The 15,406-nt window shown below is 38.0% G+C and overlaps 1 protein-coding gene across 8 annotated transcripts in view; it reads right to left on the bottom strand.

The window, feature by feature from the left end:
- mrtfba (myocardin related transcription factor Ba) overlaps positions 1-15,406 on the bottom strand; it is a 238,705-nt gene that overhangs the window by 115,280 nt on the left and 108,019 nt on the right. For all 8 annotated transcript variants that reach the window (XM_043712098.1, XM_043712100.1, XM_043712101.1 and 5 more), the window contains one exon: positions 9,081-9,292. In XM_043712098.1, the coding sequence (XP_043568033.1) occupies positions 9,081-9,292 (212 nt within the window). The remainder of the gene's footprint in view (positions 1-9,080; positions 9,293-15,406) is intronic.

The raw sequence follows: 15,406 nt of genomic DNA on the forward strand, positions 1-15,406 counted from the left end.
GGGAGTGTTGCTGAACAAAGAGACCTTGGAGTGCAGGTTCATAGCTCCTTGAAAGTGGAGTCGCAGGTAGATAGGATAGTGAAGGCGGCGTTTGGTATGCTTTCCTTTATTGGTCAGCGTATTGAGTACAGGAGTTGGGAGGTCATGTTGCGGTTGTCCAGGATATTGGTTAGGCCACTGTTGGAATATTGCATGCAGTTCTGGTCTCCTTCCTATCGGAAAGATGTTGTGAAACTTGAAAGTGTTTAAAAAATATTTACAAGGATGTTGCCAGGGTTGGAGGATTTGAGCTATAGGGAGAGGCTGAACAGGCTGGGGCTTTTTTCCCTGGAGCGTCGGAGGCTGAGGGGTGACCTAATAGACGTTTACAAAATTATGAGGAGCATGGATAGAATAAATAGACAAAGTTTTTCCCTGGGGTCGGGGAGTCCAGAACTAGAGGGCATAAGTTGAGGATGAGAGGGGAAAGATATAAAAAGAGACCTAAGGGGCAACTTTTTTCATGCAGAGGGTGGTACATGTATGGAATGAACTGCCAGAGGTTGTGGTGGAGGCTAGTACAATTGCAACATTTAAGAGGCATTTGGATGGGTATATGAATAGGAAAGGTTTGGAGGGATATGGGCCAGGTGCTGGCAGGTGGGACTAGATTGGGTTGGGATATCTGGTCGGCATGGACGAGTTAGACCGAAGGATCTGTTTTCATGCTGTACATCTCTATGACTCTAGAACTGCACACAAAGGTATTCTAACCAAACTTCTCTATAAAACTGAAGAAAGACTTCACTATGCCTGGTTATAGTCCAACAGGTGCTGTGTGATTTTTTTTTAAACTTTGTCCACGCCAGTCCAATACTGGCTCCTCCAAATCTTCACTATGCCTGTACGTATATGATTTTGAAATAAAAGCTAATGTTCCACTAGCCTTCCTAATAGCTTGCTGGACCTACACGCTAGCCCTCAATTACTTATTGACCAAGTCATCCAAGTCCATTTTGGTCATCTACTTTCTCCAACCTTTCACTATCTATGAAATATTCTGCACAACCATTCTTTCTACCAACGTGGATAACCTCACACTGTTCCGTGTTATATTGCATCTACCGTGTTCTTTATCAATTACTAAACCTGTCCAAATCCTGAAAATATTTTATATCTTTCTCAGAATGCACAGATCTGCTTTGCTTTGTATCATCTGTCATTTTGGAAACACCACAATTGGTTAGATTTACAGATATTTTCTCATCAACCTGACCACAGATGTTATGACACATAAAAACTGAAAGAACTGCAGAATCTGTAAATCAGAAACAAAAATAGAAATTGCTGGAAAAACTCAATAATATCAGTGGAGAAATCAGAGTTAACGTTACGGGTCCAGTGATCCTTCCTCCAAACTATATCATTATTAGTGCACTATATTATTAATGAACATTATTATTACATATCTTTGGAGCAAGTGGGACTTGAACTGAGGTGTCCTGGCTCAAGGGCAGGGACAATATCACTTTTACCGAGATTCAAACTCAGAATTTTGAGTTTACTAGACAGGCGCTTTGACCCACTAAGTCACAATGTCACACAGCTTGGTCCAAATCATTGACATATTATTAACAGCTGGGGCTCATGTACTGATCCTTGCAGTATCCCACGAGACAATCTACCAATTCAAGAATGACCCATTTTCTGTCCGTTAATCCTTAATCCATGCTAGTACATTACTTCATATGCCATATGCTATCATTTTATTAACCAACTATCTGTGAGGACCTTATCAAAAGCCTTCTGAAAGTCAATTGCACTACATCCATTGACATTCCTTTATTAATTTTATTAGAAACATCCTCAAAGAACTCCAATAACTTTTTCAAAGATGACTTTCCATTCACAAATCCAGGCTGACTGTGCACAATCTGATTTTTTTTTTAATCCAAGTGTCCACTTATGACAGAAACTTGCAATTTCCTTATTACTGATGCAAGGCTGACAAGTCCCTAAGTTCCCTGCTTCTTTTCCCACCCCCTCTTGCTTCTTTCCTAATTAGTAAAGGTGACATTTGCTAGTTTCTAATCTCCAGGATTTTCTTTTCCCACAAACACAGATTCCTGGCATATTTGCAATTTTAGAAACCCCGTAACATTAAATGCAGTCGATAAAACTCTGTTGCCAGAATAATCTTACTTTAAGGAGTGAGCTAAAGCAAGCCAATCTTGCTGAGTTCCATATTTTGTATAGACAAGATGTGTTCAATGAGGGATGCAGTTGAACTTTGCCCAAAATTTTCAAATTCAGAATAATTACCAAGTTCAGTAAATTAGATTTCCAATTGCCAGTATGGTGCTTCCCCTATCTATAAAAGCTACATCATGCAAAACCTGGTTGGTCACAAAATGAATACACAAAGGTTTTGAGTTTGAAATACACCGAAGTACCACTGGACATGGTTGAGACTTAATAAGCCTGGTTATTGGATAAGATTTAAACATTTGAAATTGGAATCACAATCATTTAAGAGGTTTATTATCCAAGATACAGTAAATCTGTTTTTTGCTAAATAATCTTTGTAAAAACTGCAAGAACTGCAGATGTTGTAAATCAGAAACAAAAACAGAAATTGCTCGAAAAGCTCATCAGATCCGGCAGCATCTCTGGACAGAAATCAGAGTCAATGTTTCAGGTTGAGTGACTCTTCCTCGGAACAAAGGAAGTGTCACATGACCCGAAATGTTATGTCTGATTTCTCTCCACAGATGCTGCCAGCAATTTCTGTTTTTTTCCAGCTTTTCCAGCAATTTCTGTTTTTTGTTCGTAATATTTCCATCAGATTATTGCAAGGAAATTATTTAATTGCATCTGAACAATATAGGAAAAACAGTATTGACATCTATTTCCATGGGAAATCAATCAAAAATGAGTCAATGCCAATGCAATAAATAATCTGATAAAAAGAGTTACTGCCAATATAACCCATTTGGTCTCCATTATAATTGAATTCTTAACAGTGTTATTTATCCCTTCTGACAGTTTCCCATAGGGATTCAGTCAATCTATTGCCAGTTTCTGCCTTCACCGCAAATAAGCAGACTGCAGTGTCCGAAGTAAAATATTCTAATATACAGAAATAATTCTCAAACCTGTAAAATACAGCCAATTAATATCAATGAGCGGCCTGTTATTTTTTAAAATCATTAAGTTTTGCACCAAGTTCAGTCACAGCTAGCCGTGTAGAGCATGTTTTGAAGTGGCTTATGAATTAAATTCATGCTTAATAGGACAGAAACTATCCTGTAGTTGTGAAATAATGGGAATAAGAATTATTTTGTTACTTTTCAACAGAACTTAAATTATTTAGAACACTTAGATACCATTCAAAGAACCCAGGAAATAGAAGTAGAAGTAAGCCATTCAGCAAGATCATGGTTGACCTGAGCCTGCCTCAATTTCGTTTTGTCGATAGTTCAAAAATCTGGATAATTCAGCAATGACTATTTTGAATGACTAGTCTCCACAACTCTCATGCACACAATATCCCAAAGATTCAAACTCAGAAAAAAAATCTTCCCAATCTATACATTGGGTGAGGCTCCCCTCAACGTGAAAATATGTCCCCTACCTCTAGATTTTCTCACAATGGAAAATACTTTCACATCATCTACCTTGTCTAGCCTCCTCAGAATCTTTTAAGATTCAATTTAATCATGCTTCATTCTTCTAAACTCCAATGAGTATAGATCACATCTGTTAAGTAATCCTTCTTAAAATAACCACTTCATCCCAAGGAATTAGTCCAGTGAACTTTCTCTGAACTGTCCTTAATGCAAGTATCTCCCTTTTTAAATAAGGAGACTTAAACTGGTTTCACTAATGCCCTGCCAGTGGTAAGATGTCTTTAATACTCTATTTCCCATGCAATAATGGTCAAAATTCAGTTTGTTGTCCTAATTACTTTTGTATCTGCATGTTAACATTTTTTGTTTTGTGTAGGAGGACATCTGGATCCCTCTGTACAGCAACATTCAGAAGTAACTATTTAAATAACATTTAACTTTTCCATTATTTTTACTACAATGGATTGTATGACATTGTAATCCATCTGCCAAATTTTTGCCCACTCACTCAAATTATCAATATCTCTTTTCTATAATATATCACCATTTTAGTACATGTCACATTCTAACAGACTTGAAAACTGTGGGAAAAAAGTTTTTGCAGTTAATCTAATGCATTACTCATTTTCAAGGGAATTGCAATTAATTTTTAAAACTCAATTTGAAATATGTTTTTCCCCACAGATGAAGTAATCCAGTAGAAATATCAACATCAGCAAAATGCCAAAATTTTACTTACAACTGCAGTCTACTCCGAATAATCACAGCTGTTTTTGTATTTAAAACAAATCAATGGTGTAGTAATATGAATTAAACAACATAATACAGGAGACTAGAAATTGATTGTTAACAATTAAGTTGTCAGATCATTTGAATAAATGACTTATAATTTGGAATGGTACACTGCAACAACAATGACAGGCCTACATTGAAATAGTCTGAAACCAAACTGAATGGTTGCCACATATAATGAATAAAATTCAGCTGGTCTAAATCTTGCAATATAAGGCCTCTCCTACATTGGCAGTAGTCTCAGTGTCACTAAGCCAGAAAGTAGTACACTGATTAGCTTGTGATATCACATCACAAATAATAATTAGCTACAACCACATGGAAATACCATGGCACAACATATCTATACCCTTCAGGCATCACTTTCTCCCAATTATTCTGAATAAGTTACTAATGCCAGCTGACAATCTCAAGTTAAAGGACTTCTGAAAAAACCAGGGGGAATAAAATAATTTTGTGTACGTCATTCCATTGGATTTACACTGATGGAGGCCTGTCGGCAAATTTGCCTGCCCATCAGGGAATACTGTTTAGTGGGAACTGAAGAAGAGAATTCAAGTACAGTGAGCTAACATAACCAAAACCTCATTAGATTATATAAACTTCTAGATATACTGAGTGTGTATAATGGAAAAAATAGTTTAGGTAGGTGGGGGTAGGAAAGGGAGAGTGAGAGGGAGCAAGAGAAGGAGCACACGGTGGGGTATAACATGTCCCACATTTTATAAATCAGTAGACAAACTCTTAAAAATTAAGAGTTTTGTTATAAGTATTATGAGTTAACATATTTGCAAACTCAAACCAACATCAACTAGTAAACTGTATTAAGGAGTTATATTAACTTGGAAAATCAATAATAGTATCTAGATGAAAATACAAAAAGGCCAATTTCTTTTTGAATAATACTCAACCTGGCCTTACAGGTGCTGGGCCACAAACTGCGTTGATAGCAGAATCATGCACAGACTAAAATATGCATATACCACTCTGCTTTTTGAGAGAGAGGAAAATCAGGGAATTACAGATCAGTTAGCCTAAAATATACGGTGGGCGAATTGTTGGAGCCTGTAATTAAGAACCACCTTGAAAAATTTCAATTAGTCAAGGACAGCCAGTATGGATTCATGACAGGTAGGTCATACCTGACAAACTCGACCGATTTTTTTTGAAGAGTTCACAAAGATGACAGGAGAATGTCTATGGACATCAATTACATGGATTTCCAGAAAGCAATTGATAAAGTTTCACATAAGAGACTGTTAACTAAGGTAGAAACCCACAGATATGAAGGCAAATTACTGATATGGATGGGAATCTGGTTGAATGGCTGTGGCAGAAAGTGGGGATAATGGGTAGGTACTCAAATTAGTAGGATGTGACCAGTGGTGCCCTACAAGAATCTGTGTTAGGGCCTCAGTTATTCACATTATTTATTAATGATGTGGATAATAGCATAGAAAGCCATATATCCAAATTTGCTGATGATAGTAAGTTAGGTGACATTGAAGATAGTGTAGATGGTAGCATAAAATTACAAAGGGATATTGATGAGTGGAGCACGATCAGCAGCATTCTTGGATGCTCAGGTGAGTGAAAGGAAGCCACAGGGAAATCCAAGGCACAATCCTTACTTTAAGACATTTATGTTTAGCTTTGATATCATATTAAATTCATTTCATATTTTCATTTGCATTTTTTCATTTCACGGAATTGTTTTATTACTTTTTATAGTTTTCCCAGCTCAGGAAAGTTTCAGTTCTCATTAAGTTTGTGCAAGCAGTTTATTTTAATTTGATTTGGCTCATCTGCCAGCCACAGATGCTTAACTGCATAAATGATGTTTTTCTTTTCCAGGATATAGGACAAATTGTGGGACACTTATGACTTTGTGGAATAGTGTACCACAGATGACAAGTCGATACGGTAAGCCAAATCTCAATTTGGAGTCTTAACAGACCCTTTGGTCTAAATCGTCTGTGCTGAACAGACACCCCAATCTGACCTAGTCCTATTTGCCAGCAATGGCCCACATCCCTCTAAACCCTTCCTACTCCTGTACCTATCCAGATGCCTTTTAAATGTTGTAATTTTACAAGCCTCCACAACTTCCTCAGGCATCACCCTCTGCATGAAAACGTTACACTTCAGGTCCTTTCTAAATCTTTCCCCATTTACATTAAACCTGTGTCCTCTGGTTTTGGACTCCCCGATCCTTGGAAAGTCAACTTCTATTCAAACATTGTAGTGGAGTATATAAATATTGATTATATAAACAACAAAAACTTCCTAAACCTAATTTTACTCTGTTATAACTGGTTGGGGATTCAAAACCCAGATTAATTTAATGAGCCATGTCCTAAATCACTACAATAGAACTGAGAATTTATATTATTGAAGGTGCAATGGAGTGGTACACTTATCCTTGGTAGATAACAATGACTTATTTATGGAAAATATTTTACAGGGTAACATATTATGCCAAAAAGATTGCTTCCTTTGGGGAAAAATAGGTTTGTATTATCACCGTAGAAAATCTGGCTCTTCTTTATGTAATATTGTCATCTCAATGCTTTATAATATTGTGCATAAGAACAATCTTTAGCTTACTGAACTCTGAGCAGTATTATGAATTAAAAGTGGAAGTATCTATTTAAGTAGTAAATTTCTATATCATAAAAAATCAAATCATCAGCTCCTCAGATAAAGAGCCACCTATACTATCCAATTTCAACATTTCAGTGAAAAAATGGAGCCTCTCTGTTGCAGTATAAATGTTACTGTGACAAGTTTTCTTTTAAGTATATGAACTGTAGATGATGGAATGAAGTAACCAATTCAATTACATTTAATGCAAAGCAAAGACTCAATCTTAACCACTTTAAAATATCATGCAAATAAATTGTGCATCATATATTAATATGTAAAATCGATTTGATTTTCGAACAATATTCCCAATTTAAATAGCAATTTACATTACAATTTCTTGATTCAAGTGAGATTCACATTTCCTGTGGATCCTTTGTATTTGGACAATCATGCAGGAAAGTACAATACCAAGATGATAATCCTTGTCTATTTAAAGCTAGTCCATTTCCTGACCAGAGTGAGCAATAAAGGCTCTTGGTATTTCACTACTTCAAAGATATATTTGAATGCACACTTCCACCACTTTTTACCTATTACTAAAGTGCTCCAACAAAGGCTAAACCCATAGCCTCACTTCACCAGGTACACAATATTTGGATTGAATACCCACTATTTGCTCTCTAAAATTTCTGTACTCCTTCAAATTGACAATAATGATTTATCAGAATATTCTCGACAAAAATGTAAACCTATCTTTAACAAACCCATGAGGCTGAAATTCACCTTACATGGAAGCATTCTCAATTTTCTACATAGATGCCAGACTTTTCTGCTCATCTCAATGAAAAGTAAAACCATGTGAGTGTCAAAAGCATGGACAATTGCTTAATGTTGCCCCCAGTCCATAATGTATTACAGACTTTACCGCTACTTAATCCCATGCTCGAGGTTTAATTTTATTTAATGGATTCAATCATACGACCTCTCTCTGTCCAATAATTTGAGGAAAAGAAAGACAAAATGCACTGGTAGTTGCCAAGGATTGATGAAGTTAAATACCTAGTGTTCAAATCTGCAACATAGTGGCCAAAAATCCACAAAACTATAATCAGATGGAGTGGGAGTCCTGCATAAAAACAACAGTTACTTAAAGGAAAACAACTCCAACTCTGCATAACGTAACATCTGTGACTACTCAGATGAAAATATACTTCGATTATCTTTGTGACAGAACATTGGAGGGGCATCTGAACCCATATTAAAGAAACATTGCTTATTTCAAGAGGTTATGGCTTCTGGCCAGTTCAATTTGACCAATTTTGCACTTTACACTCAATGACATGTATCATTGCAAATGTAAGGTTCATCAAGGTCTGCATTTTCTTTTAACTTGGAATCAGGATGCTGTAATTTTATATATTGTTTTAATGAAGTCATGCAATCTTTTGACTGTTTTGAACAAGGCACCACACTTTACAATTGAATTATCAATTTGGCAGCAGAAATAATCACCAACCATAATCAAGTTATTGTTCCCAGATGTCATTAGAATTTGACAAAACCGAATATAAAAGAACAAGAGGGTTTTTTAAAAATACCGTATTAGTTATAACCTCGCCAAACTAAACAGACCTAAACAAAATTCAAAACTTGAAAACGTCAAATATTCTCCAAAGCACAAATATGCAAATACTAGGAATGATTCAAATACCTCTTCTGCAAAATTATCAATGCATCTAGAACTGGACAGAGTTCAGCAGAAAAATCACAGTGGAAGGAAATTAACTAGTGAAATGCTTTTTCTTTACCATGTCCAATACGGTCCTGGTTTACACCAAACTTAAACGCAAAGTGACTAGTGGATTACAGAGAGGTGGAGTTCATACAAACTAAAGTAACTCTGGCTAAAATTTCAATTCAGTTATTAACTATACAACATCAACAGACAGGAGTCTGCCTGCTATACTGACCACTGTAATAATCACTCAAAACTTTCACCATTTGTAAACTTCACCTGACAACCTTAACGAAGCATCGTCTTCCCTCTTCCAAACAAAGACAGCTGCAGATAGATAGTTCAATTACAATACTCACCATTCTTCCTCTCGTTCAAAGGTGGAAGGTGCGGATTTGTCTGTAATGTCAGCTCTTGGAATTCATGGGCAACCATTTCACTTCGAGGGCTTGGGGTTATTAGGCTCTGCAACATTGAATCTTCCAATTCAGAAACTTGTATATGATCCATCACATTCAATAAGATGGTAGGAGCTGCCTGCTGTTCCATATTGACTTGCGCACAGATAATGCTGAGAGGGTAACAGAAATTGGCATGTTATTTCTCAGACTAAATATTGTCAATTTTAAAGAAACAATCAGCCGGACAAAGTTTAAAGCTTTTATGTCATGTCAAAATTCTTGTTTATCATATAGATAAATCCTTAGACTTGGTCTCTTTTTTTATATACTTTTATGAATACTTAAATTTGATTTTTTAAGAAGTCTATTCTTTTCCATCTAATGATTATTTTCTCACAAAAGAACAATCTGTGCTATTGACACAAGTCTTAGCTTTTATCCTTTGTGGCCCAAACTAGACTCCATAACAATTCAACATTGACACTGGAAATGCAGTAAGTAAATATATGGGAAGAAAGGTAGGTTGAAAGAACTTGCATTTCTGTAACACCCGTCAAATCCTCAGGATACACAAACATGATCAATGAATGAATGGGGAAAATTCAGGAACTGGCTAAATAACCAGTAGCTCACATTTGGATTGATCCAGCTCGATCAGCATGCAGAAATCACAATATATGACAAAATGTGCTGTCTCATACAATGAATACAAAAACATAGGCTCAATGCCAATTTACCAAGAAATCAATTTTATAATTAAACTGGCTTTCATAAATCAAGTTGAAACTAGTAGGCATCTTATTTAAATTTATTATTCCATGTAAAGTGGAATATTAATGAAACTCTTAAAAGTCAGGCAATGGCAGTGGTGGTGGAGGGGGTGGAGGGAAGAGAGAGAAATGGTTGGGGGAAGAATGGATTAAAAAAAAAGCACAGAGTTTAGAACTATTCAAGAGATCCTTACTTCAGGATTAGAATTAGAATCCCTACAGTGTGGAAACAGGCCCCGCGGTCCAACAAGTCCACACCAACCCTCTGAGGAGTACCCCACCCAGACTCAATCCCCCACTCTATATTTACCCATTGACTAATGCACCAAACCGACACAACCCTGAAAGTGCAATTTAGCATGGTCAATTCACCTAATCTACACATCTTTGGATTGTGAGGGGAAACCGGAGTACCCAGGGGAAATCCATGCAGACACGGGGAGAATGTGCAAACTCCACACAGACAATCGGCCGAGGTCCCTGGCACTGTGAGGCAGCAGTGCTAACCACTGAGCTACCATACTGCCCCAAACACATTATATTTATGCTCATCTCACTGGGTACAATGGTTTGAAGCACTGACACATGCAATACTGCAATGAACAGAATTCAAGCTAAGTTACCATTTGTCCCGAACAGTTCAGCTAATAAAAGCCTATATGAACTGATTTATGCAACTACAGTCCCCATCACCAGTACAGCAAGCACATTTATGTCTATTGGAACGAATCTTACATTTTTTGGCTAAGTCCAAGCTGTGTTTAACCTTTTGAAGGGTTGTTTGTTGCAAGGCTTGGCAAGTTCTCTCATCTTACCTTAATAAATCAGCTCTTCATTAAAACCTACCTCATCTCTCTGGCATTCATCATGTTCAATTTCTGCCATATCTTAAAACACACTATTCCCAGATCAACCCACAACTCAATAGACATCCTTGACCTAGGATTCTGCTCCCCACTCTTCACTCAACTGCCTGACACGCAGACTGTAATTAGTAAGGACAGGTGACCAAGCCTCCTCCACAATAATCCTTAATACCAGTACACTGTAAGACTGAATACGTAGTCTCTTGCTATACTCTCTATACATTCATGACTGTGAGATCAAATTCAGCTCTAACCCTGTTTACAAATTTGCGGATCTCAAACCTGCACACCCAGCATTTGTGCCATCTTTAAAAAAGTTGCTGTGCACCAATTCAGGCACAGTCACCTCAGTGGGAACTGGTTGCATAACTGCATTAATTGTAGAAAGGCAGTGATATTCAAAGATGCAGGGAGGTCCAAAGTGAGCAAGGACCAAGAGAGCATGAGAGTAGCTGAAACCTGGTCAAATCCATAAGCCAGTGTCTGCAATCGAAGTGCTCAGTGCAGCCTTTCAATGTCAGTTGCCAGTGTGCCCTGTAAGGCAAATCTGTGCCTTTAGAAAACATGTCAGTGTATTGTGAGGGATTGCAGGATGTTAGATAACAATATTTGTGCTGAAAAACCAGTTCTGGTTGGTGCCTGTGGATCATGCTCCAGGCTCTGATTTTGTCACAGTAAGCAGAGAGGTGTGTGCTTTTGTTTCCATGCCGAGTTTTCCCAACTTGTTTGGAAGCTGCATATTAATAGATAATGCGCCATCAACAAGACATTTAACAAGCAATATACCATCTTAATAGGCAACTTGCCACACTGCTCATGAAAAACATAAAAATGCACAAGTTGTTCCCAATATTGAGATGGAACTTGCCCAACTTTATATCCGATTCTGCCACATATCATAGACCACGTTGCTCAGACCCCTAAAATTTCTACCCAATCTGATTAGCTCTCTATAAAAAGCACACAGTAAAAGCAGAAAGTCTCAGATTTTTTTAAAAAGTGAATAGTACCGTCTAATTATATTAACTTGCTCTATAATTTATTATAATTTTATATTAAGACTTTAAAAAAAAAACTGAATAGGTCATCATTATTTTAGGTGGCATGGTGGCTCAGTGGTTAGCACTGCTGCCTCACAGCACCAGGAACCTGGGTTTAATTCCACTCTCAGTTGACTGTGTGTGTGGAACTTGCATGCTCTCCCCATGTCTTGTGGGTTTCCTCTGGATGCTCCAGTCTTTCCTCCTGGTCATGCTAAATTGCCCACTGTCTAGGGATGTGAGGCTCGGTGGATTAACAATGGGAAGTTTACGATTATTTGACTAGGGGAGTGTGGGGGTCTGGGCAGGACACGATGGGCCGAATAGTTTGTTTCCGCACTGTAGGGAATCAATGATTTTGGCATTGAAAGGTTTGTGCAGTTGCTCCACAATAATGTGACTAATTTGTCTGTTAATTCTGGCTGTGGGAACAATCAGAAGTTAATTCCAAACCCCAATCCTGAGACTCGAAAACCAAATCTAGATCGACACTTAGGTGCTGTACTGAAAGAATTGTTGTACTGTCAGAGCTACTGCCCTTCAGATAGGAATTCAAACCTGCCTTCTTATACTTAAAGGATTGCGAGACATTTTTTCAAAAAGAGTAGGGAACTCTCCCGCGTATCGTCAATGTTTATCATTCAAACACCACTCTAGAAAGCAGCTGTTGTTCATTTATCACATGGTTACTATGGGACTGGGCTGCCATATGATCCTACTTTAGGATTACAGTTCAAAGGTACTTCAATGGTTGCAAAGTTATCCAGTCAACATGAATAGACAGGTATGGATTAAATCAATCCGGAGACACAGATTACTTACTTGTACAGACAAAAAAAAATCTAACAAAAGCTTTTCATGAAAAGAAATATGAGAGACTATGTGTAGGATAATCAGTGAATCAGCCCAGCAGTTTCACCATATCCGATATTCAATTAATCTGAACAAAAACGACCCAGATCTCTACATAAGCACGCTGGCAGTAAATTAGCAACCAGAAAATATATATGTATAAGTTCTGTATTGCGCTTAGGGCAATTTCTGACAGTCTCACTTTAAGAAGCAACCCTATTCCAGGTAAAGCACAAAGAACATCAGGATGGCAGTATTCCCAAAATGCAATGGTTTGATTTGCTCAAAAGTGAAATTTACACAATGGGTTACAGATCAACTGACATTGGTGTTAATTTGCTGACTGTAAACAATGTGATTTAATCATTATAAATCAGTGAGACATAAAAGCAGAGACTGCTGATAAAAACGTGAGAATCTCTACGTATGGAAGCAGGCCATTCGGCCCATTGAGTCCACACCGAGCAATCCGAGTGTATCCCACCCAGACCCACCCTGTCCCTGTAACTCTGCATTTCCCATGCACAGCCCTGGGTACAATGGGCAATTTAGCATGGCCAATTCATCTAGCCTACATCACTAAACTGTGGGAAGAAACTGGAGCACCCAGAGGAAACCCACCCAGACATGGGGAGAATGAACAAATTCCACACAAACCATCACCCAAGGCTGGAAGGAAGTATAGATCCCTGGCACTGTGAGGCAGCAGTGCTAACCACTGAGCCACCGCACCGCCCACATAGTTAATTCTGATCGAGATTTCTTGCCATGCTGGTCCAAAACCAGAAATAAAAACTGTTACAAGAGCTTCAGTAAATGCAATAAAACAATGGTTCCAAAGATTTTTTTTTTTGGTGAACGTCTTTTCAAACAGATTCATAATTAGGTATCTGCAGCCAAATTATAAAACTGCATAATATTCATAATTTAAAAGTGCTGCACATAAACAGTATTTTAATAATGCCTTTAAGAAAACAAGCATTTACTCAGAGAAAATAATGAGGTGAGTATACCTGTTTCATTACAAAGACTGTCTATCCTTGGCAGGAATCTGTAATAGAGGAGCACCAGGAATATAGAGCATAGTGAAAACATTAAGGGAGTAAGGGGAAATTGGGAATACGACATAGCCAGAGCAAAGAGAGACAGTAGAGCACAGTGAAAAGAGGTGCCCAATTAAGAGCAGAACTCAAAGTATGAGACTGTCAATTTAGATCAAAGCCAAATCAGAGACACAGAAACCAAGACTAATTTCTTTGTGGATAGAGTTTATGAACTACTCAGTCTTACTGCTACTTTCCATCCACAACATCAATTGATCAATGAACCCTAAATACATGCTTATCTGCTTATTAACAGAGAAAAGCTTGGGTATAGCATCTACACAGGGTGGCAGAGCACACCATCAGCTGATGCATAAATTTTCTCTAGATCATTACTACCCATCTGTACAACCGCGTAATCATTGCTGGCCCTTGGAAGGTCTCAACCTTAACCTGGGGTTCTGGATGAGGGGAGCTCAGGAGTGTCAACGACACTTTTCAGAGGTCTCAGACAGACAGCAAAGTAGGAAAGATTCGATTAGATTTTACTCTTAGGAACGGCTGGTGAATGAATGTAATACCATAATGGAATATTTCATTACGCTTCTAATGTAAACAATACACCCCATAGTACTGAACCATGCAACTCTTCAGGTGAGTAGTCAACAATACTTAATCAAAGTAAAAAAGCTTACTGACTGAATTTTCTGAAATAGCTGGTAAGTTTAAAAGTTATCTGCAGAGCCTTTAACTGACAACAGCGGTAATGACCGCTGGTTATAGCACCACATACTGTACACATACGGTTGTCTGTGATTAGCATGAATCGTGTTGATAGTGGGCACTGGAGTAGCAAATGTTCTCAACCAAATCTATATTTCAATTCTATAATGCCTTCATTATTTTCAAGAAGCATTAAAGAAAATAAATCTGTCAGTGAACAAGTAGGTTTTATTATTGGTTGCTAGGCAGCATATTTTGGTCGTGAAGTGTTCAGGGATAGAAACCAGTGGAATTAGATTTTGAAAAGGGCAAGGAGATATGTGGATGCACTCGGGTGCTGTGGGGTGTGCGAGCATGGGTCCGTGTTTGGGGTGCATGTGCATGAGTGGGAAGTTGTGGAGAAACATGTAGTGGTGTTTGCGCACATGTGAATCAGTGGCAGTGTCTGTAGAAGTGTGTCCATATGTGGGATTGCACACACAAGACTAGTGTGAGGTTGTGTAGGTTAGCACTGGTAGCTTGTGAAGATCTATGTGGGGATATACACATGTGTGGTGCAACCCTGAGATTTTGATTTGCAATTGTGTGCATATGTAATTCCTCTCTTCAAGAAAGGAAATAGGAAAATCCCCGGCAATTACAGACCAGTAAGTCTCACGTCTGTCGTCTGCAAGGTGTTAGAAAGGATTCTGAGGGATAGGATTTATGACCATCTGGAAGAGCATGGCTTGATTAAATGCAGTCAACACGGCTTTGTGAGGGACAGGTCATGCCTCACAAACCTTATTGAGTTCTTTAGGATGTGACTAGAAAAGTTGATGAGGGTCGAGCAGTGAATGTGGTGTATATGGACTTTAGCAAGGCATTTGATAAGGTTCCCCATGATAGGCTCATTCAGAAGGTCAGGAGGAATGGGATACAGGGGAACATAGCTGTCTGGATACACAACTGGCTGGCCAACAGAAGACAACGAGTGGTAGTAGAAGGAAA

Source organism: Chiloscyllium plagiosum, chromosome 21 (genome assembly GCF_004010195.1).
Source record: "Chiloscyllium plagiosum isolate BGI_BamShark_2017 chromosome 21, ASM401019v2, whole genome shotgun sequence".
NCBI lineage: Eukaryota > Metazoa > Chordata > Chondrichthyes > Orectolobiformes > Hemiscylliidae > Chiloscyllium > Chiloscyllium plagiosum.